This window comes from Myotis davidii, unplaced genomic scaffold, assembly GCF_000327345.1.
Source record: "Myotis davidii unplaced genomic scaffold, ASM32734v1 scaffold269, whole genome shotgun sequence".
In the NCBI taxonomy this organism is placed as follows: Eukaryota; Metazoa; Chordata; class Mammalia; order Chiroptera; family Vespertilionidae; genus Myotis; species Myotis davidii.
The window spans coordinates 1680687-1701695 of NW_006383008.1; the positions used below are offsets into that span (position 1 = coordinate 1680687).

The following is a 21009-nucleotide window of genomic DNA, read 5'->3' on the forward strand; positions in this document are numbered from 1 at the left end:
ACCTCAGACTTTCAGCCTCCAGAACTGAAAGACAATGAATTTCTATTGTTTAAGCCAGCTTGTGGCACTTTGTTACAGCAGCCCTAGCAAACTAACCCGGAATGTCAAAGCACTATCTGTACTACTTAAAAAAAAATAGTTAAAATATAGTTGTGTCTTATTTTCTATTTATAGACTTAACCATAATACAGATTCACATAGAATTAACCATATAGAATGTAAAAATAACTGTAATTTTAGTAAATAGTAGTATTTTAAGTAAAATAAGCAATTATTTATCTAGGACAGTGTCAGCTTGAGAATCAAAACTTGAGTTTCTTCTAGCTCTGTCTCCAATTTTATGAAAAACAATGTGCCAAATCTAATTGCTGCATGGTAATCCAGATTAAAATCATATTCCCATTAATACTGAGGATTTACCTAAAAGGCTTAAGGGATTACATGTGGAAATGCAGCAAAGATTGAGGAATAAATCAGTAACTTCCATTATGATACATTGATTTTGAAAACAAACAAAAATTGCAAACTTGCATTCTATTGTCAGCATCAAACATTGATTAAGCATGAACTGTTTGCAAATCACCCTATAAAATGCTGTAAATATATGGAGGCAAGTTATCACAATATTTGCCCAGAGTTGGGGAAGCCAGGGTAAAAGTCAAAACAATAAACAACACAAGTTAGCATACTCACACAAAATGCTGTTGCTTATGTACAGCACTGTTGACATGTTCTCTCATAAACAAAGGAGCCAATCTTCACTCTGTCATATAACTGCATCCTTGTATATTCTTCTTTGAGTAACCTTTCTGACTTAGACACAGAAAGAGGAAATTTTTGTTTACGTCTTGCATTATCTTCTATTGGAATGTTTCTCTTTCTCCCTCGGACCAGGGTTATTAAAAACAGGGTAGTCCTAGGTTTGGGACTCCTCAGATGCTACTGCCTGGTTCAAAAGGAAGGAGACTCGATGGACGGGATGTGCTGTGGGTAGCGGAGAGGTGGATTGTGGATGCAGGATCCTGGTATAGCTCTTCACTCCCAAAGTGAGGGGCTCTTGTCACTGGGTCTAGAGAAAGTGCCAATTCATAGTAGAGTTGCAGTAAATGGTAACCTGGCTCCCCTCCAAAACTGGTTCCATGTGCATTGTCTCTGAACTCCTGGCATATACATCCGGTCCTGCTCCTGCCCCTTCTTCTTTCCCACCTGTATGGAAAAGTGCAAAGTCCTCTAAATCTTTCCATTCTCTTAATTATACAACCCCAGCAGGACAACACTGTTGACATTCTCTTTCTAATTTTTAATGTGTCTAAAGCACAATCCCAGTCCTACATATAAAAGTCATAGCACTTTCAATCTCTTCTGAATATGCTGATGTCCTGGAAAGAACTCTATTCTCCTTTTCTGGTTAACTCTCAAATGCTGGACTGAAAATCATTCCATGCAGTAAGAAAGAACACTGGATGGTGACTGATCATACCCATATTCTAGTTCTGAACAGGCCTCTAACCATTTGTAGGATATCTCAGGCTAGTCACCCATCTCTCCTGATTTGGTTTCCTCTTAGCTTGTTCATTTTGAAGCTAAGAGATGAGACTGTCTGAGCCAAAGAGTGACCCAGAGCAGGGTAAACAGGGTAGCAATAGATTTTCTCTTTTTAAAACTGTGAGATAAGCTGGTTTGTAAAGCATAGCCCCAAACCAAAATCAACAGTGTTTGATTTTTCTACAATGCACTTGTTAGCATATATCAATATTTAGACATATTCATATCTTTGATTATTATCTTTACCTACCAGAACATAAGCTCCATGAAGGCAGGGATGTTTATCTTTTTGATCAGTACTAGATCTCCATTGGCTAGCATAATGTCTGGCACATAGTAGACCCTCAATACATGTTTATCAAATGACTTAATAAGTTCAAAAATATAAGACAGGGCTCTCCTTCCCTCTTTGAAGCTTTGGATTCTAAAGATGCATGAATAGCCTCAACCTCAAGCAGGCAGAATTCAATCCACCAAGACATTTGAGAATATACATCAGGGCCCTTTGCCCAGGGTATGTCCATTCCATTATGAGAAACTTGTCACTTGATTTAAAATCTCCTGTCCATTGGGGATAGAGTTTTTATCACTAGTAGCTAAGGGTGAGCAATCAGATGCTTGCCTCCACGACTGCCCCTGAGAACCAAGGCTCTGGGAAAATTTTAGCTACTTGGAGAGCCTGTGACACATCCAGGTGGCAGGCCTGGCCATAAGTGTCTATAGATGCAAGCAATGGTTTCAGTTTTGGACCCGTGGCAGTTAACTGATTAAAACCAGAAGTCAAAAGACATGGAATCTAGTGCAGCTATACCTCACCTTGGCCACTGTCTTGGGCAGGACAGTGAAGACCTTCTGAACTAATTTCCTATGGTTGTTGTACCAAATTACAACAAACTTGGTGGCTTAACACTATACAGATCTATTTTCTTACAGCTCTGGAGGTCAGAGCCTGAGATAGTTTGGTCCAAAATTAAGGCATCTTCAGGGCCATGTTCCATACGGAGGATCTAGAGGAGAATCTGTTTCTTTGCCTTTTTCAGCATTTCTTCACTCATGGCCTCTTCCTCCACCTTTAAAGCCAGCAAAGTAGCACCTTGCTTCAGTGATCACATAGCCCTTTTCTGTGTCAAACCTTCCTCTGCCTCCTTCATAAGGAAACTCGTGGCTGCGTTTAGGGCCCACCAGGATAATCTCCTTACTCACACCTGCAAAGTCTCTTTTGTCCTATGAAGTACCTCCACAGACCTGGATATCCGTGGAGCCACTATTCAGCCACTATTTCCCTAGATCTCAGCTGTCTTATGTGTTAAATTTAGGAATTTTGCTGCATGATCCCCTATTCATGAGTATATGAATCTTCTTTCTGTCCTATCGATTCTGAGTTGGAAGATGGAAAATCAGTCACTTGTATGCAAAGTAGAGCTATTAGTTGAACATCTTGGGCACTCACCAGAACCCTTGACTGGGGAGGGGGGTGGAGGTGGGGAGCTGGCAAGGGAGCAGGAATAGGATGTTATTATTCACATGAATCATATTTCACTTGTCATCTGGCTCAACCAAGCAATTAAAAACAAAAATGGCCTTGTAGCAGGAATTGGTACAGAAATGAGCTCAGTTCTGGCATCATGAGATTACAGAGTCATTCCTCTGATGAACAGCAAACTCCCAGCCTTTTAGAGGGAGGAAAGCCAGTGATAGGGAAGCCTGTGGGCACTGAAGTGTGCAGAGAGGGCGAGACACCACTTCAAGAGCTTCTTGTGCATGAAATGTTTAACTGATATGTTATGACTATATTGCTCAAGTTCATTGAAAACAACTAACAACAAATTACCAAATGTAAACCTATCCAAAGTCTGTAACTTTTCTCATTCATGGCTTTTTAAAAATGACTACTATTATTTTATGGTTATATTTTAAAAAGCAGTCCTGTCTTTCCTTATATGCCCTTAGAATGCTACAGGATTTACTTCAAAATAACAGGGGAGGTAGGAAAATGGGAAGTACAGTATACAGAAAAAAATGGATTGGCCATGAATTGATAATCATTAACACAGATAAAGGTTACATGGTGATTCATTATACTAAACTCTGTACATTTAAATGTGTTTGAAATTTTCAGAATCAAAAGTTATTTTTAAAAGGGCTACCACTAGTTTTCTAACAAAGCTACAATGCTTAAAAAAACTCACAAAACAACATTCTCTCTTACTTGCAAAAACATTTATAATTTCTTACAGAGGACATATTCAAACTCCATATGAAAATAAAGCTACTAGCTAGGTACATGAATTACATATTTTTTGACAAAAATAGAAACCTCATCTACAGGTTTACTAAGTCACACTGTTGAGATCTTTTGAAAGAATTGATACTTTTAGCTTTCCCTGGAAGTACAAGTGCTACTAAGCCTGTGGCCATGGGTTAGGAACCTGCAAAGTCCACAGGATCACACTGAAACAGCTCTGAAAAACATGAACTATGCTGAGTCACATGAGAATATTAAAATAGATGACTACATTTCATGCTTCAGCCTCTGAATCCCAAATCCCACTGTCTGGTTTGTTATTTATTCATCCAGCTTAAGTGGAAGCTATATCTAACAGCGGCCTTCCAAAGATCTCTTATTAAGTAGGCAACCCTAAGAGAATTGGACAAAAAAGCTTACCTCCCAGATGGACAATATTAACAGCATCTTACCTGGTCTCTCTTTCTCTCCCAAACCATCCTTTATGTAGATATCAATCATTTTTCTAAAACAGGTTTATGGCTCTCTAACTTCCATTCAAGAGACCTTCACACATAGAGAATAATGACCAAATTCTATATTTCATCATGTAAAGATCTCTACCAGCTGATCTAGAATAATTTAAACAATAGCTTCATTTCATTCTCCCTGCCTTTTTCTTACTAGCCATCTCTTCCCTCTCCCTCTCCCTCTCCCCGTCCCTCTCCCTCTCCTTCTCCCTCTCCCTCTCTCTCTCTCGTGCAAGAGTAGGCCTTCCTTTCCCCTTAACTGGTTGTTAATCTTACTTGTTCCCTCATTTATTTTAAGTTAAGCAAAATCACTGGCATGTTTTTTATATTTGTACTAGAGGCCTGATGCATGAAATTCGTGCAAGAGTAGGCCTTCCTTTCCCCGGCTGCTGGCGCTAGCTTCCCTCTGGCACCTGGGACCCAGGCTTCCCTAGCAGCCCTGGCTTCGTCCGGAAGGTCGTCCAGAAGGATGTCCGGTCTAATTAGCATATTACGCTTTTATTATTATAGATGAGTCATAATTTTCCCTTTTTAGTGGAAAAATCTTTGTGTAACTTCATGTATGTTTGCCCCTACCCTCTTGTGCTTTTTGTTCCTGGGCTGTTCTTTCTGTTAATAATCCCATGTGATAGCACTACATTGCAGTATTGTCACTCTTGGACACAAGGATTTGACCTCATCTTTGCTCCTAGTGCTCCAGACAGTGCTTTGGCATGTTGTCATGCACTTGATATGTAGAGTGAGCTGTGAAGGGAGGGTGCAATTCTTGGGCTCTCTCCTTGGTTGGTGGGTTCAAGGGTCAGGAGCATACCTTCCATGGGCTTTATGATTGCCTGGATCCCCTGCCACCCACTCCATCCCCAGCCCTACTCTCAGATTACCTGCTCTATTCATTCTCTATTGCTGCATAACTAGTCACCACAAACTTAGAGGCTTCCAACAATATCCATTTATTACCTCTTACTTCTGTAGGTCAAAAATCCTTGCCGTAACCAGTTTGGCTCAGTGGATAGAGCGTCAGCCTGTGGACTGAGAGGTCCCAGGTTCAATTCCGGTCAAGGGCATGTACCTTAGTTGCAGGCACATCCCCAGTGAGGGGTGTGCAGGAGGCAGCTGATCGATGTTTCTCTCTCATCGATGTTTCTGACTCTCTATCCCTCTCCCTTCCTCTCTGTAAAAAATCAATAAAATATATTAAAAAAAAAATCCATGCAGGCCTGTCTGGGTTCTCTGCTTAGGGTCACGGGGGCCACAGAAATCTGCCTACTGCTCCTGCCTCCCTGACTTGGCTAAGAGTGTCACACCCAACAGAAATGAGACTCGGCAGGGGGTTGTGTGTACTCAAGTTCAGGGAGGCGTGCAATTCCTGGAGATAAAGGGAGAAACTAGCAAAAGGGGAGACGATTGAGATAAAAAGGAAGGGTTGATCCGATAATAAGAAACTGCTCCCAAAAGTCCACCGGCAAGGGTATTTCATATACTTCCTAGACACCATTTTAAAAACAATACTGCTGGGGTCCAACCCCAACAGGTCCAGGGGTCCCCAAGGGTGTGGACAGAGTTGGCGAAGAAGGAATGACACAGAGACAGCGTTCAGTTGATCAGCAGCCTAGCCAGGATCTCTAGCCAAGTTCTGGTCAGGTTCTCCAGTGAAGTTCTGGTTAGGATCTCCAGCCAGGTTCTGTGTCCATGTTCTCTCGCTAGGTTCTCCAGCCAGGTTCTGGACAGAGTCAGCAAAGAAGGAATGACAAAGGGGCAGCATTCAGTTGATCAGCATGGTTAGGTTCTCTTCCCTGGTTCTATTGCCAGGTTCTGTTGCCAGGTTCTATCCAGGTTCACCTGCCAAGTTCAGTCACCAGGTTCTAGTCAGGTGACCTTGGTTAAAACACATAGCGCCAAGAAGGTGAGCAAACATATTAAGAACAGTATGCCATATACACCAGGTCCCTTGAAACATATGCTGTGCAGATGTTTCTTCCCTGCAGTGACTGTGTCAAGCAGCAAGGATGGATCGGCTCCTGGCACAATACCAGGAGTCTCAATGAATCTTCTAAAATATCCAAAATATAATTAAAATACTAAAGAGTATTGCAACAGTGTATTAATGAAAACACATCTGAAAATACTAATTTATAAATTATAAAGTGCTAAGCAAACCTACATTATTACTATCAAAATATTTCATATGACATTCATATTTTGTTACGTATAAGAAAATAACTACTAGTAATAGTTTAAATGTTTACTTTATGCCAAGTCCTAAGCCCTCACATGGATTATGTCTCACAGCGACACGTCCCCCTCTCCCCCAATAAGGTAGATAGTATTGATATTCCCATTTTACAGATGAGGCAACTAAGTACCAAAAAATTTAAGGGACTTACCCAAAAATCATGCAGTCAGGAAGATAAAACTAGGTTCAGTGCAGGTCTGTCTGGTGCCCAGCCTGTGTGTAGTCAGTCACTGAATGATACTATGCAGTTAAGAAAAGAGCCAGAAAGACAGTTACAATCAGGGGGAAAGGCTCAGACCTTCAGATGGACAGACAGATAGAGAGAACCAACATGGACATTAGCGCCAGAGTTACTGGATTGGGTGCACTAGCTAAGGTGTACTGCTCTAGTTGCAATTTGCTCTTCACAGCTTTTCTGGAATAGCTGTTTCATATTCCCTGTCTTCATAAGATTTGAAATTAAAATGAGTTCTTGAGCATTTGCTTATTCTTTTATTTATTTACTTATTATTATTATTACTAGAGGCAGGAAGATTCCTGCAAGAATAGGGCTTCCTGTGGCTGGAGCGAAGCAGAGAAGGGAGTGAAATCCCCTGAGGCGGGCTTCGCTTCCGCTCCCAGCCGCTGCGGCTGGGTTTCCCCTCCGGTCTCCTGCCTCCGCAGCCTTGGCTCCTTTCCTGTCTCCACCGTCTCTACTTTGCTCTCTTCTGTAGCGCTTCACTTCCATGTTGTCTTCAGTCTTCGCTTCCAGCTGATATATGCAAATTAACCATCTTGGTTGGGTTAATTTGCATATAGCCGCTCTGATTGGCTGGTGGGCGTGGCTTAAGGCATAGCAAAGGTATGGTCAATTTGCATGTTTGTCTTTTATTAGTGTAGATTTTTAATCTTCACCCAAGGATATTTTTCCCCCATTTATTTTTAAAGACAATGGAAGGGAGGGGAAGAGACAGAGAGAGAAAAACATCGATGTGAGAGGGTCACATTGACTGGTTGCCTCCCACATGCTGTGACCTGGACGGGGATGGGGAATCATTGAGCCTGCAACTGAGGTACATGCGCTTGACTGGAATCAAACCCTCAACCCTGAGGCTCTACCCACTTAGCAAAACCGGCTAGAGTGCATTTGCTTGTTCTTTAGAACTTTTCACTTGCTTTCCTTGCCAAATTGTCAGGAGTACCTTCTCTAGCCAGGGCCAAGATAAAGAATTATTGTACTGATTAAATTGCTAAGGACAGAATGAAATTACCTCATTGGAATCAAATCAAAGGCATAACAGAATGTTCCCTACTTCTATAAAAATCAAGACTGTGTGTGCGGTGTGGAAGGGCAGATACATTATGAAAGCTAAGTTATGCAGGGAAAAGTGGAGAGAAAAAAGGAGACAAGGAACCAGGTGACAAATGGGAATGGAGAGCAAGGAGATATGGCAGATTGGCAAATAAATGTAGTTGGAAATTTAGCTCTCTGGAGAGAGGGGGTAAAGTTAGGTCCCTACATCACAGAGTGATTTTAAATGTCACTCTATACATAATTAGATCTGTCCCATCACTATTATATTTACTGATTTATTTACCTATTCTTATTTCAATATTACACAGTAAAGTTTTATGTTGTGTTCTAATATCTTACCTCCTTGATCATTGTTGTTTTTCAAAAATTAACTGCCTATTTTTTCATATCTTATCTCCCAGGTGAACTCTAGTATCAGTTTAACTTCACAATTTCCACTGGAATCATATCAAACTCATAGATTAAATTGTGGAAGAGTTGACACTTTTAAACTCTTTGGACCATCATCAAGTAACCTGGTATAGCTCAAATGGAGTGGCTCAATTGGTTAGAGCATCGTCCTGTGCACCTACATGCTCTTGCTTTGATTCCCAGTCAGGGCAGATTTGATTTCCTGGGTTGCAGGTTTGGTTCCTGGTTGGGACAAATAAGGAGGGTGACCAATCAATATTTTCTTCTCACATCAATGTTTCTCTCTCTTTGAGGTGAGGATTAAATTTTAAAAAAGAAAGAAACCTGGTGCATCTATCTAGCCATGTGTTCCGTTTTTGTATTTTCTTAAGTTTTGTGGTTTACTTAATTTGGGTTTTGCAGTTTTGGAAGTTTATTTTAAGAGGCGTAATAGTTTTTGTGTCATCATCAATGGGATTTTTTGGCCATTTGTTTTCTAACTAATGTGTAGGACAGCTAGTTTATTGAATTCTTTTATAAGATCTAAAAATGCTTTCAAAGATTTTCCTGAATTTTCTAGGGAGACAAAGTTACTGATTTTGCAAAAGAACAAATCATTCTTACTTCCTATTCTTGTTCTTATAAGCTAGGACCTTCAGCAAAAGGTTGAATAAGGCCAATAGTAGAGAACACTGACTTTACTGGGGTTGCTCCTAACATTTCACCATTTAATATGATATTTTCTATAATTTTTAATGTGTACTCTTTATCAAATGAAGCTTTTTTCTAGTCTTAGCTGATTAAATTTATTATTAATAATGGGTGCTGAATGTAACCAAATATACTTAGTGAATAAATGGAAATGATTCCACAGTATTGACTGGGCTGTGTTAATTTCTGGAGCTTGGAGACCTCTTCCAGGCTCATGGGATTGTTGGCAAAACTCAGTCGCTTGTGGTTGTGAGACTGAGATACCTGTTTCTTTCTGGCTGTCACTTGGGGGCCGCTTTATTCTCCTAAAGGCCCCTGGAATTCCTTGCCACATGGCTTTTCTGAAAGATGTGTAACAACATGGTGGTTTGCTTCATCAAGACCAACAGGAGAATTGCTCACTCTGCCTCCTAGGATGGAGTCTTATCTAACATGAGCTAATAATGAGCGTGACCATAGTCTACTCTCTAGGAGGCTGTGTGCTGTATCCATCCCTATTCTATTCTGTTCTGCTCAACTCTGTTCACATTTGCCACACTCTATCGGTTAGAAATAAGTAACTTAAGGGGAGGAAACATATACCAAAGTTGTATACAAACCTGCACATATCATTTTCTCTCAATTAAAAAATAAGTCTTTATATTTGTGATCATATTCCTTCCAAAAAAATTTCTAAGGGGTTTTATTTGTGCCTTTATGTTTACTTAAATTTGTCAGATTGTATATTTTAAAAGAACTGTGTTTTTCTATAAAATTAAGTTCTGATTTATCATCCGTCCTTAAAATTTTTTTTAAATTTATTTTGATATTTTTCCTTGTGTTTTGATTTAAATGTTTAATTCATACTTACTTACCTCCACTCTTTCTAGTGTTCTAAGAAATGTATTCAATAGAAACCCACACATTTTCTTCCAATACTGCTTTGACTCGTTCCACAGGTTTTGAGAGTTCTTTCTTTCCATGTTGTTCATTTCTAAACAGTTTGGACGAGGAGAATCACAAGAGAAGCTGCAGGAGAGGAGCCTCATAGGCCATGTTAAGAGTTCTAGATGCTCCTTTCTGCCTCAGACTACGTTTTTGTTCCTTTCTCTCTCATTTTCTATGGGTTTTTTGCCCCGGTAATCTCTGTCTCTGCTTTCCTTCTCTCCCCCTGCTTTTCAGACAGCTATCTCCCTCCAGTCTGAGAGTTCAGGGAACTGATAAACTCTTCCACAAATGGCTTGCCGTCCCGAGGACCTGCCTTTTAAAAGTGTATACAGGCAGAAAAGAGGAGAAAAGTACCCATGCAATGAAAGAAGTGGGTGGGTGAAATTGTAAAATTCTAAACCAAGATGGAAATAATGGAGTAGGAAGGAGAGTAAGACAAGTGGTGGACTTCTGGCATCTCTAAGATGCTGTAATTAGGGAAACTGGTCATGTTGCTTTATATACAAGGCAGATTCATACTCTTGCTCACGGAGGCTTCTCAGATACAGAGAAGATGAGAGGCTGGGAACATAAGAATTGCCTCCCTGGGCAGAGCTGACCTGGCACATTAGTGTCAAATTTACTAGTGAGCTACCATGGCTCTTAGGCAAACCTGAGAGAAAGAGTACTACTACCCAAACGGGTTGGTTTTATTCTTTCAACAATTAGGTAATTTCATTGGAATATAAGCTCCGTGGAGCTGAATGAAGGATACAGTAGGTCCTCAGGTTACGTCGGAGATCCATTCCTACGGCACGACTTAATGTGATTTTCGCCGTAAGTCGGCACCCACCTACATAAGCACCTACGTCACTCACATGGAGCACATACAGAGCAGTAATGAAGTGAAACAGTAAAAAAAAAATTTAAAAGAAAGATAACAATTCCTGACCTTTACTTGTGGTAAATAAATAAAAAAATAAAGCACATATGTATATACGTCGAAATGATGGAGCTTTTTCTTTTAATAAATAAATGGGAGATGGCGACGTAATCATGAAATTACGCATGTCGTCCGACGTAACCCGAGGACTGTCTGTACTGGGCATTTTCTCCATCATTCTATCTGTCTTTTACTACATGATCATAGCTACATCGGTATATATGCATATTCTGAAGATGATGACTATCGTGGGCAGAACAATGCCCATCCCTGCCCTCCCCACTCCCCATCCCCCCCAAAGATGTCTACCTCTTAATCCCAAGAACTTGCAAAAGGTACTTTGCAGATGTGATTAAGGTTCTTGAGATAGGAAGATTATTCTGGATTTATTCATGTTAGATCCTTGTAATCACAAGAATATTACAAAGGAAAGAGGGAGACAAAGAAGTCACAGTCAAAGAAGATATGAGGATGAAATTATGCAATTACTGGCTACCAAGAAATGTTGGAAGTCTCCGGTGACTTTCACAAGGACTCATTTTTGAAAGCAAAGAGAACCTGTTTAGGGTCTGGATTCCACCTCAGGGGACTTGCCTGTCTTTGGGTTCATTTGAGATTTACTTGACATTCAGTTCCTATTGTGTGCCGAGCACTGTTCAATGTGAATACAGCTGTAAACAAAATGCATAAAAACATCCTTTCCTCATAGAACTTACATTCTAATGTGTTGGCAAGACCCTGGATCTATTTTATTTGTATCCTAAGGTATTCTGCAAAACGCACCTATCATAACACTCCTTTCAGACAGATGCTTAATTCTGAGCAGCCAAGCTGGTTGGAGACCTGACTTTGACCCTTAAGCCCAGGGGCATTCTGAATTCAGACTTCCTCTTAATTTATGTTTTGACAAGAAGAGCTGGGTTTATGCATTTGTGGTTCAAGTGTTAATTCCATGATGATTCCCAAGGGGTGAGAGCCAATTGTGCATTTCTGGTGGAGTGCCTCTGCCTTGTCTTTGGTTCTTTGCAGGCCTGAGCAGCACCAGGCCAGACCTAGGCAAAGCCGCTGGCATAGGTTGGAAGGTCCATCAATATTTAATCCGAACTCTACATAAAGGTGGTTAATTCAAGGAATTCTTTATGTGGTAATCCCCACAGCAACCTACACTTCCTGTCACTTTTGTCTAACATTACTTTTCATGCTGCCAGAAATGTGGTGGAATGTCCATGAAGATCGTTTTTCACTTTTAAAATATTTTAACAGACAATGACTTGAATTGCTACCATAATTTTTGAAGCTCATGGACACAATGAGGTCGATGAAAATTTGGAAATATGAATACCTGGGCTAAGAAGCAGTTCGGAGCTTGCTTACGTCGCAAAGATGGAAATCTTGGAGTAGCCTGCCACCTTCAGGATAACTTACCAACTAACCGTATACCAATCCCAGTAAAAACTCTTCACAATAATCAATGGTGGAAGCTAGGGTCCTTGTAATACATTTGTTACGATTAAGTATAGTTAATAATGACAGTAGTTTTCTTTAAATAAAACTGCCCTTTCTTTACTGTAATTCTTTTCTTAAAAATTATTACTTCAATTAGATTATCTTTACCTGGACTCTTTCTTGTGTTTAAGCGATTAAAAAACAAAACAAAACAAAGAAAACACAACCAACTTCACTTTGCTGAGCATATCTGGGAACACCAAAAACATCTTTGCAGCCACAGTCTGTGAAATATTGTAGCTTTGGAAACCCTGCTACTTCCTGGTAGGTTCTTTAATATGGACTAATGGCAATCTTTAATAAATAAAATCAGCAACGGTGATCCATTCAGAAATGGAAGGAAGGGAGAGGGAGAGAACACAACACCCCTGTATTTTTTTTCCTGTTTAATTGGCTGTTCCTTCCACTAAGTTACACGGTTTCTCTGGCTTAAAAAGAAAGGAGTAATGCAGGGAAAAACGGGAATGACGCGGTGACTCAGCACTTAATAGAATGGACAAATAACGCAAATTAATATAAAAAATAAAGAGAAAAGAAAGGGCAGCATAAGTGAAAGCAATAAAATTAGGTCAAAGGAATTACAACAGCGGGATGTAAAAAAATCAAAAGGAGAGAACACGGTGGCTCAGAAATGCACCACGTAAGGGGACAGAAAAATAAGGGGTATTTAAATAAGAATGACAGAGAACAAATATTCATCCAAAATGAATGCACGCTCACGACGTTCCTTTCACAAAGGCAGGAAAGGGCATTTTCCGAACCTTCCTTTATCCGGGTGCAACTAATGCCATCGCTACTGGCTCCTCTTTCGCGGCACGAACCCGTGAAAGGACTTCAAGGTCAATTTCCTGTGACTTCCTCCACTCGTCCTGCAACTTTGGAATCACGTGGGAAGCTTGAGCCAATGCCGGGCCTCTCCCCAGAGGCATGAAATCAGAAAGCGTGCGCGGCCTGGAACTGTTTTAAAGCTTCCCGGGTGTCTCCACAGCGGAGAACCAGCGTGAGCCCCGCCCCTCCGCCCGTGAGCCCCGCCCCCGCCGGAGCTCCGCCCCCCATCCCGTGAGCTCCGCTCCCCGGCCCGTGAGCCCCGCCTCGGAGAGCGGCTCTCCTTTTGCTTCATTGGAGGCGGTGGCGCGGCGTGAGCCCTCCCGAACGCTAGGGGGCAAACGGCGCCCGCTCAGCTCCCGTTCTCCGGGTCGATCCCTGCCTTGCGCATGCTCGGTGTGTCCCGAGGTCGCCCTTGCCGGGTTTCCCACGTGCAGCGTGAACCTGAGGTCATCATGCTGTGAAGAGATGGGAGCCGCGGTGGTTCGCGCGATCAGGAACTTCAACCTGGAGAACCGGGCGGCCCGGGAGATCAGCAAGGTGAAGCCCTCTCCCGCCCCCAGGCACCCCTCCACCAAGAGCCTCCTGCGGGAGCAGTTGAGCGGTAAGTGGTGCGAAGGCGCGCGGGGCCGGAAAACGCCGCCGTGGTCCTCGCCGGCGTTTTGTCCGCCAGGTTGGCCGCTGGCGACGGGGACCCCTGGGCAGCGGAAGTGTTCGGCAGGTGTCTCCGCAGAGCGACCCAGCGTGCTGGTTTGCTGTAAAATACTTCCCGTACTGCTCCAGCGAGTGTTTCTGAACACAAATAGCGACTGTCGTGTGTTAAGTGTTTAGGGACTCAGAGGGCATTCTTACTTGGTTTTAATTTTGTTGACATTCTTTTTCTTTCCTTAGACCAAGCGGATATTAAGGGAGAAATTGGTAGGAAAGATGACAAATTGCTGTCATTACTGAGAGATGTGTACGTTAATTCCAGAGATCCGGTGTCTTCTGCGCAGGTAATGTGTGTTTTCATTCAGTAAAGAATTCCACCTTTTTGGACTCCAGGACAGCTATCGCAGAAGTGTGGCAGGTAGTAAAAGGGAGTGAGGTGCTCTGCAGCTGTGACCTGTCAGTGTGGTCGCGACCAGAATACAGCGCACTGGGGTCTAAGCAAGGCTCACAGGCCTCGGTGCATTGGATATTTACCAAAATTCCAAAAGATTTGTGAAACTATTGATTGAATGCAGCTGTGTGGATTATTTTATATCATTTCAGAATTTGTAAGATTTGGCAAGGTACTTGTACTGGTTGTCCATTTGAATGACCAAAGGAGAGCTTTAATACTGTTTTCTTGCCCAGCTCACGTGGCTCAGTGGTTGAGCCTTGACCTATGAACCAAGAGCTCACAGTTGATTCCCCATCAGGGCACCCGCCTGGGTTTTGGGCTCTATCCCCAGCAGGAGGTGTGCAGGAGGCAGCCAATCAATGATTCTTATCATTGAAGTTTCTCTCTCCCACTCCCTTTCTCTCTGAAATCAATAAAAATATATTTATTGATTTACCCTTCAGTGTATTGAGGTATGTTTTAATTTCAGGGATTCTTTTAGTGGTGTATTGGTGGTGTTTGTTTGATTTTTAAGAATATGTTCCGATAGGTTACGTAGAAGAATACATTGAGAATGGGAACCTATGTGTAAATCCATATATAAATGCCAGATATAAGCGCATCGTATATAGTGATGAACGAAATAAACGTAGTCCTTGTTCTCACAGTGCTTATAGTATCAGGAGGGACATAGGCATGAAACAATGAGCAACTACAGTACGTAATTACTGATATGAAGGAGAAATATAGGCACTGAGTGTATCAGGAGGACTTGTTTGAGACTGGAGGATCAGGGATGGTTTCTGAGGAAGTGACATGCAGGCTGACACCTGAGGGATACATGGGAGTTAACCAGATGAGTCTGTGGGTGATTTTAGGTTCTAAGTAAGGGGAAGAGTTTGATTAAAGAAGTGGCAAGTGCCAGTGACAACTTCCAGATTTTTTTCCGTTCTAAAATTCTCTTGTTCTGTCTCTCTCTGGATAGGTAATAGACTGACAAAGATACAGTTATTAGTATACTTTTCAATAGAAAAGAAAAATAAAGCTCATGTGTAAAATAAAGTTTGTACATTATTACATGTAGTAGAAGTTACTGGGTTTAGGTATCACCAAATGCTCACATAAAAAAGATAATAGGAGTTGATGTTCATGTTCTTTGTTATTTTTAGGCAGGTATTGAATAATACTTCCATAAACGTTGTTTCTCTCATGTTAAATCATGCATTTGAAAATTGGCTTTTGGAGAGCAAAAAAAAAAATGATTTTACATGTAAAACACGATATATAGATACAATGCATAAAGAGATATATATAGGGGTGACAAAATTTAAAGGGGTTATTAGGAAAGTCTAAAAAGGTTCAAGGGAGAGTGATAAAAGGTTGAAGGTACCTATTTATGTTCTTTGTCCCTTTTTTCTTTCTGGCAATTCATTTGTGATGTCTCTAGACATCAGTGATACTGTGCCTATCATATATCAAATAATTACTTTTAAATTAATTAATTAATTGTCTTATTGTTTTTTACAGAGAGAGGAAGGGAGAGGGAGAAACACTGATATGAGAGAGACACATAGATGGGCTGCCAGGGTTTAATAAGGACAGTTTTGAGAGTGGGTTAGGAGAGAACAAAATGTGTTTTATCGCGAGAGAATACCAGTTAAGAGGCTTTTGCAGTAATTTCTTCAAGAGACATTGGCTTGGACTAAGGTGATTTAGTAACTAGGAGAGAAGTGAATGGCTTTGAGAAGGACTTAGGAGGCAGTATTCATTGGATTTGGTCACTGATTGGATACTATGAGTGAGGGAGAGGGAGGTGTCAGGTATAACATGACATAAGAGAAGCTTTGAATTTTGGAATGGGATATGGGAGGTAGGTAGTGTTAGTCACTGAGATAGAGAATATGGGGCTAGAATTAGGTTTTCGGAGGAAAGGGATAAGTTCAGTTTTACATATGTTGATTTTGCGGTGCCTGTAGATTATCTAAGTAAAGATGCCCATTAGGCATTTGGAAATTTGGGTCTGGAAATAAGGAGAAAGTCTAGGTTAGAGGTCACATTTGAAAGTAATTAACATGTAGGTAGTAATGAAACTGAAGGTGGCATGTGGGATTACTTAGGAAGAGTAATAGAGTATAGGGTGAAAAGAGGGCCCAGGTCAGAACTTGGGGCACACTAACATTTAAGGGGCAGCTGAAGGGAAGGAGTCCACAAAGAAAACAAAGAAGGAACCACTGGAGAGAAAGATGGGAAAGTAGGAGAAGGGTGGCATTGAAACCAAGCTTCAGGTGCTCTCGTGAGTTCACATAAAGCCTGAAAAGTGTCTTATGGATTAGAAATTTAAAAAAAGGAATTATTTTTGTAAAGCTTAACCAGAAGGAAAAAAACTGGTCATAAAGGATATTTTGGGTTTGGGTTTGTGGATGTTTTTAAAGGTGACTGCAGCATTTTTGCATTTGGACCAAACAGCAGCATTAGGCAGGATACAAGTGAAAGCCAGAGGAAAAAAGGGAATGAACGCTTGGCATAGTAGGTAATGAATGAAATAAATACAGAGCACAAATTCAAGGATTAAGCTTGGATGGTACAGCTTCGATTTAATGGACTAAATTTCTAGTCCATACATCATGCAAAGATTAATATCCTATTAACTTTAAAATGCTTTTAACCAAGATTTACTTATAATCAAATTAATAGGCTTTTTTTGCTTATTCACTGTTATTTTTAACAAATTTTAGTGACAAGGCCATATGCTGGAAAAAACACTATAGTAATTTCACTGACATACATAAATATTACATATCTGCAACTGTAGTTTACATATTTAAATCCAAGAGTCACAGCTCGGGATGATCGCACTTCATCACTGGAGGTTGTGGTTCTGTTATTTGTGGCATGACTTTCTGCAGCAGTTTTAAGGAGTGAAGGCCGATGTTCCCATGTGAGCTAAGCCACGCCCCAGCCCTGTGCATTTGTTTGCTCAAGGTGACCGGTTGATGCACACATTTACTAGACCTATTCAGTATAAATTTAAAATTATAGTAATACATATAAAAAACTTTCCTGTGAAATTAACCTTTTCATACATGCTTAATTTAAATTACACATGTCTACATAAGTAAAAATAGGTAAACTAATTTGTCAATTTTTTAACATACGTATTCAGAAAATCTACTTTACTGTATAATGGACTTTCGGCTTTAACAGACACCTCCTCACCCAAATTAGCCTGTTATAGCGAGGTTTTACTGTACAGACAGGTGAAAAGATGGGTGTGCATAAAATGTTTTATTTATGTTTGTTGGAGTATTAAAAGCATTTGTTTATTTTCTCTGAAAAGGGAAAATCTCTGGCAATATTTAAATTCATTCCCCATGTTTGGAGGCATTGAATATGAAATGCAAAGCTTAAAATATATCAGAATGGAGATCATCAAGTAAACTTAGGTCAGTGTCAGAGTCCTGCCCTTCTAAAGCAGTCTTAACCTAATCCAGTTGTTCTTTTAATATTCTATACAAATGAAATAATGGGAATAGATGGTATACATTCGAGTATTATTTTCTAGAATTACCTGAATTTCTTCATGATGGTTGAGCTATAGTGATTAAATGGTGATGTGATTGCCATTGAACTGTGGCTCATCATAATGAGAAAATTTAGTTTAGAGAAGCATATGTAGTATTTACTTGAAGAAGAATAGTGGAGATTTGAGAAGCATGTCTGTAGATGTCAAATCTTTTCTCTCGCCTTGAAAGCCTTTTTGTTTGTTTTTGTCTTTTGACACTAGGACAAAGATGCTGGAACACCTCAAGAGCCAAAGGAGTTCAGGTTGCCGAAAGGCAATCATTTTGACATAAATATTGAGAACATTCCCAAAGGCAAAGTTTCCATTGTAGAGGCTTTGACACTTCTCAATAATCATAAACTTTATCCAGATACATGGACTGCTGAGAAAATAGCAGAAGAATACCATCTAGAACAGAAAGATGTAAATTCCGTTCTCAAATATTTTGTTACTTTTGAAGTCAAAATCTTCCCTCCTGAAGACAAGAAAGCAATTCAAGCAAAATGAAGGAACTCTTGGAATTACTTTTCCTATCCCCATGCCCTGTTTATTTTCTCATTTTTAGCATATTACATTATATAAATTACTGAATGTTTAAAGCTCCCTCCTCCTTATGAGTGCATCCTATTTATTGACCTCTGCTGATAGAATAAATTTTGTTTTCAACTTTAATTGGTTTAGGCATGTATGTATGCGGGTGTAATGTTAGCATGACTAACTAGCAGGTATATAAATTTATTGCACATAAAAGAGTTAATTTTAAGTGTTATTTTAAGCATATCAGCATTTAAGTTGGTCATATGACCTCTTAGGAAATGTCCTGAATCACTTATTTGACACTTAAAGTTTAACTTTCTAATTCAGGTGGTTAGTTTATTCTTCCTATGGAATAGTGAAAGTAAGAGCTTTCCTGACTCTTATGACTGACATTTTCTTGTTAGGGAAAGGGAGGCTTGACAGTGAGGTAGAACAACAGTATTTCCCAACTAAAGGCAGACAGGAAACTGGATACAAAACCAATAGAAAATACATTTTTATTACTACAGGGAATAAGAATTAGGTCTTTTAAAAATTTAATTTTGAAATAACTTAAAATTATAAAAAAGAATTAGTGTTTTAAAATTTTAGCAAATCTGTACTTTGACAAGCAAACAGGTAAGTCCAAGAGCTTTCATAGAGGCAGGCAGTAGTGGAAGTCATCTGAAAAAAGAAAACAAAAATTCTTTGGATTTACTATGAAAATACAAGAAAAATTTAAAGAATGGTTAAATCAAAGAACCATGATAAATTTGATGACCAGATATACATATTTTGTCATTTAAATGCTGGTTGAAAGAAAATAGCAAGTAGAAGCATAAAATGTTATCACTGGAAGGGACCTGGGAAATTGTTGCTGCATTTAACAATTTTTTAAAAAATATATATTTTATTGATTTTCACAGGAAGGGAGAGGGACAGAGTTAGAAACATTGATGAGAGAGAAACATCAACCAGCTGCCTCCTGCACACACCCTACTGGGGTTGTTCCCGCAACCAAGGTACATGCCCTTGACCAGAATCGAACCTGGGACCTTAGAGTCCGCAGGCCGACGTCCTATCCACTGAGCCAAACCAGTTAGGGCGCATTTAACAAATTTATGAGCACAACACATACTTGTACTAGGGTCTTGAGCAAAACTGTGTAAGTTCAACTCTGTTATGTTATTACATGTGAGATTTTGGCTGGATTGTGTAAACTCTTTGAGAATGATTTCTTCTATAAATGATTGTAATGCTGTCTTAACTCTAAGGGTTACTGTGAAAATAAAAATAATAAAAGATAACAAATATGACTTTCTTGACCTATTTACAATTATGACATAGGCTTAGAATTTAGGTTTTCACAATCCTGTTGTATTTTTCTGCTGTTCCAATAAGCATATCTCAAAAGGGCATAAGGTGTATATTGGGAAATATGGTAAGAAAAATTCCAGGTTATCACTGTCTTTCTGAAGGAAGATAGACATTCATTACTTCCCACTTAGTCCCTTAGAAATAGTGTAAGAGACGCAGAGGCCTTCAGCATGATTTTGGAATTAGGCATTTTTAATACTAAGAGCAAAATTGACAGATGGGAATTTTAAGCATGTTTTTAAATGCAGTTTCATTATGTGACTATACCTAGTTTAATTAAAAATAGTTCTTTTTAAGAAAAGAATTCAGTATAAAATTATATTTTAAAACTCTGGTAAATCATCAAAACTGCTATCCTTTATCAAATAAAGATCAATACTGGAATCACTAATACTGCTATTTCTGAGCCATTTTTCCTATTCAAATCTATACTGTGGTTGGGCAGCTGTAAAAATGTGGTGGTTATGTGGTGTCACATGATAAAATAAAGTACTTCCCATATCATTCATTGGCCTATTCCTGTTTTTTATTACATATAGGAGAGTGTTTGGGTAGTAGTGGTATCACAGAAAGAGTGGAGTTGGACCCAGAAAACCTGCCTATAGATCTCAGCAACACCACTAGCCATGTGATCGTGGAAATGTCCTTGACTGTAAAACAGGTAATACTAACATCTTAAAAGCAATTCTTGTACTAGGTACTTTATTAGCTTGCTTAATATTTACCACAGGTAGAGGATAAGTACTGTTAACCACATTTTACAGGGAAAATTGAAACAGATCTAAAGTAACCTTTCAAAGCTACCCTCGTAAGTGTTGGAACCTGCATTTAAACTCTAGTATGATGATTTTCAACTCTTTTCATCTCATGGCACACATAAACTAATTACTAAAATTCTGTGGCAAACCCAAAAAATATATTTTTTCCTGATCAGACAAGAAAAATTGTTTTAATTTTGATTGATTTATAAAAATAAGTAATTACCTACCCTTTTTGCTCCAAAGTGACTTTAAAAATCAGGTGCTAACTTACACCTTACACAAAAATAAACTCAGAATGGATAAAGGACTTATCAACAAAACAACAAGAAAGCCCACTGCATGGGAGAACATATTTGCAAATATCACCGATAAGGGTTTAATCTCCAACATTTACAGGGCACTCATGCAACTTAACAAAAGGAAGATAAACAATCCAATACAAAAATGGGCAATGGACCTAGATACTTTTCGAAAGAGGACATACAGAAGGCCGAATGACATATGAAAACATGCTCAAAGTCACTAATTATACGAGATATGCAAATCAAAACAATGCGTTATCATCTCACATCTGTCAGAATGGCTATCATCAACAAATCAAC

The 21009-nt window shown here is 39.6% G+C and overlaps 1 protein-coding gene across 1 annotated transcript; it reads left to right on the forward strand.

The window, feature by feature from the left end:
- The first annotated feature begins 13454 nt into the window (after nt 1-13454).
- On the forward strand, nt 13455-18962 carry NDUFAF4 (NADH:ubiquinone oxidoreductase complex assembly factor 4). The gene is made up of 3 exons (XM_006778236.2): nt 13455-13711; nt 13999-14102; nt 17976-18962. The coding sequence occupies exons 1-3, from the start codon at nt 13576-13578 to the stop codon at nt 18258-18260; spliced, it is 525 nt and encodes a 174-aa protein (XP_006778299.1). The 5' UTR covers nt 13455-13575; the 3' UTR covers nt 18261-18962.
- Nucleotides 18963-21009: the final 2047 nt, after the last annotated feature.

Excerpts from the sequence above, each read along its gene's own strand:
- NDUFAF4 (XM_006778236.2), top strand. The coding sequence starts at position 13,576 with ATGGGAGCCGCGGTGGTTCGCGCGATCAGGAACTTCAACCTGGAGAAC. Across the intron at positions 13,712-13,998 it reads CCTGCGGGAGCAGTTGAGCG|ACCAAGCGGATATTAAGGGA; the intron begins GTAAGTGGTGCG and ends TTCTTTCCTTAG. Across the intron at positions 14,103-17,975 it reads ATCCGGTGTCTTCTGCGCAG|GACAAAGATGCTGGAACACC; the intron begins GTAATGTGTGTT and ends TTTTGACACTAG.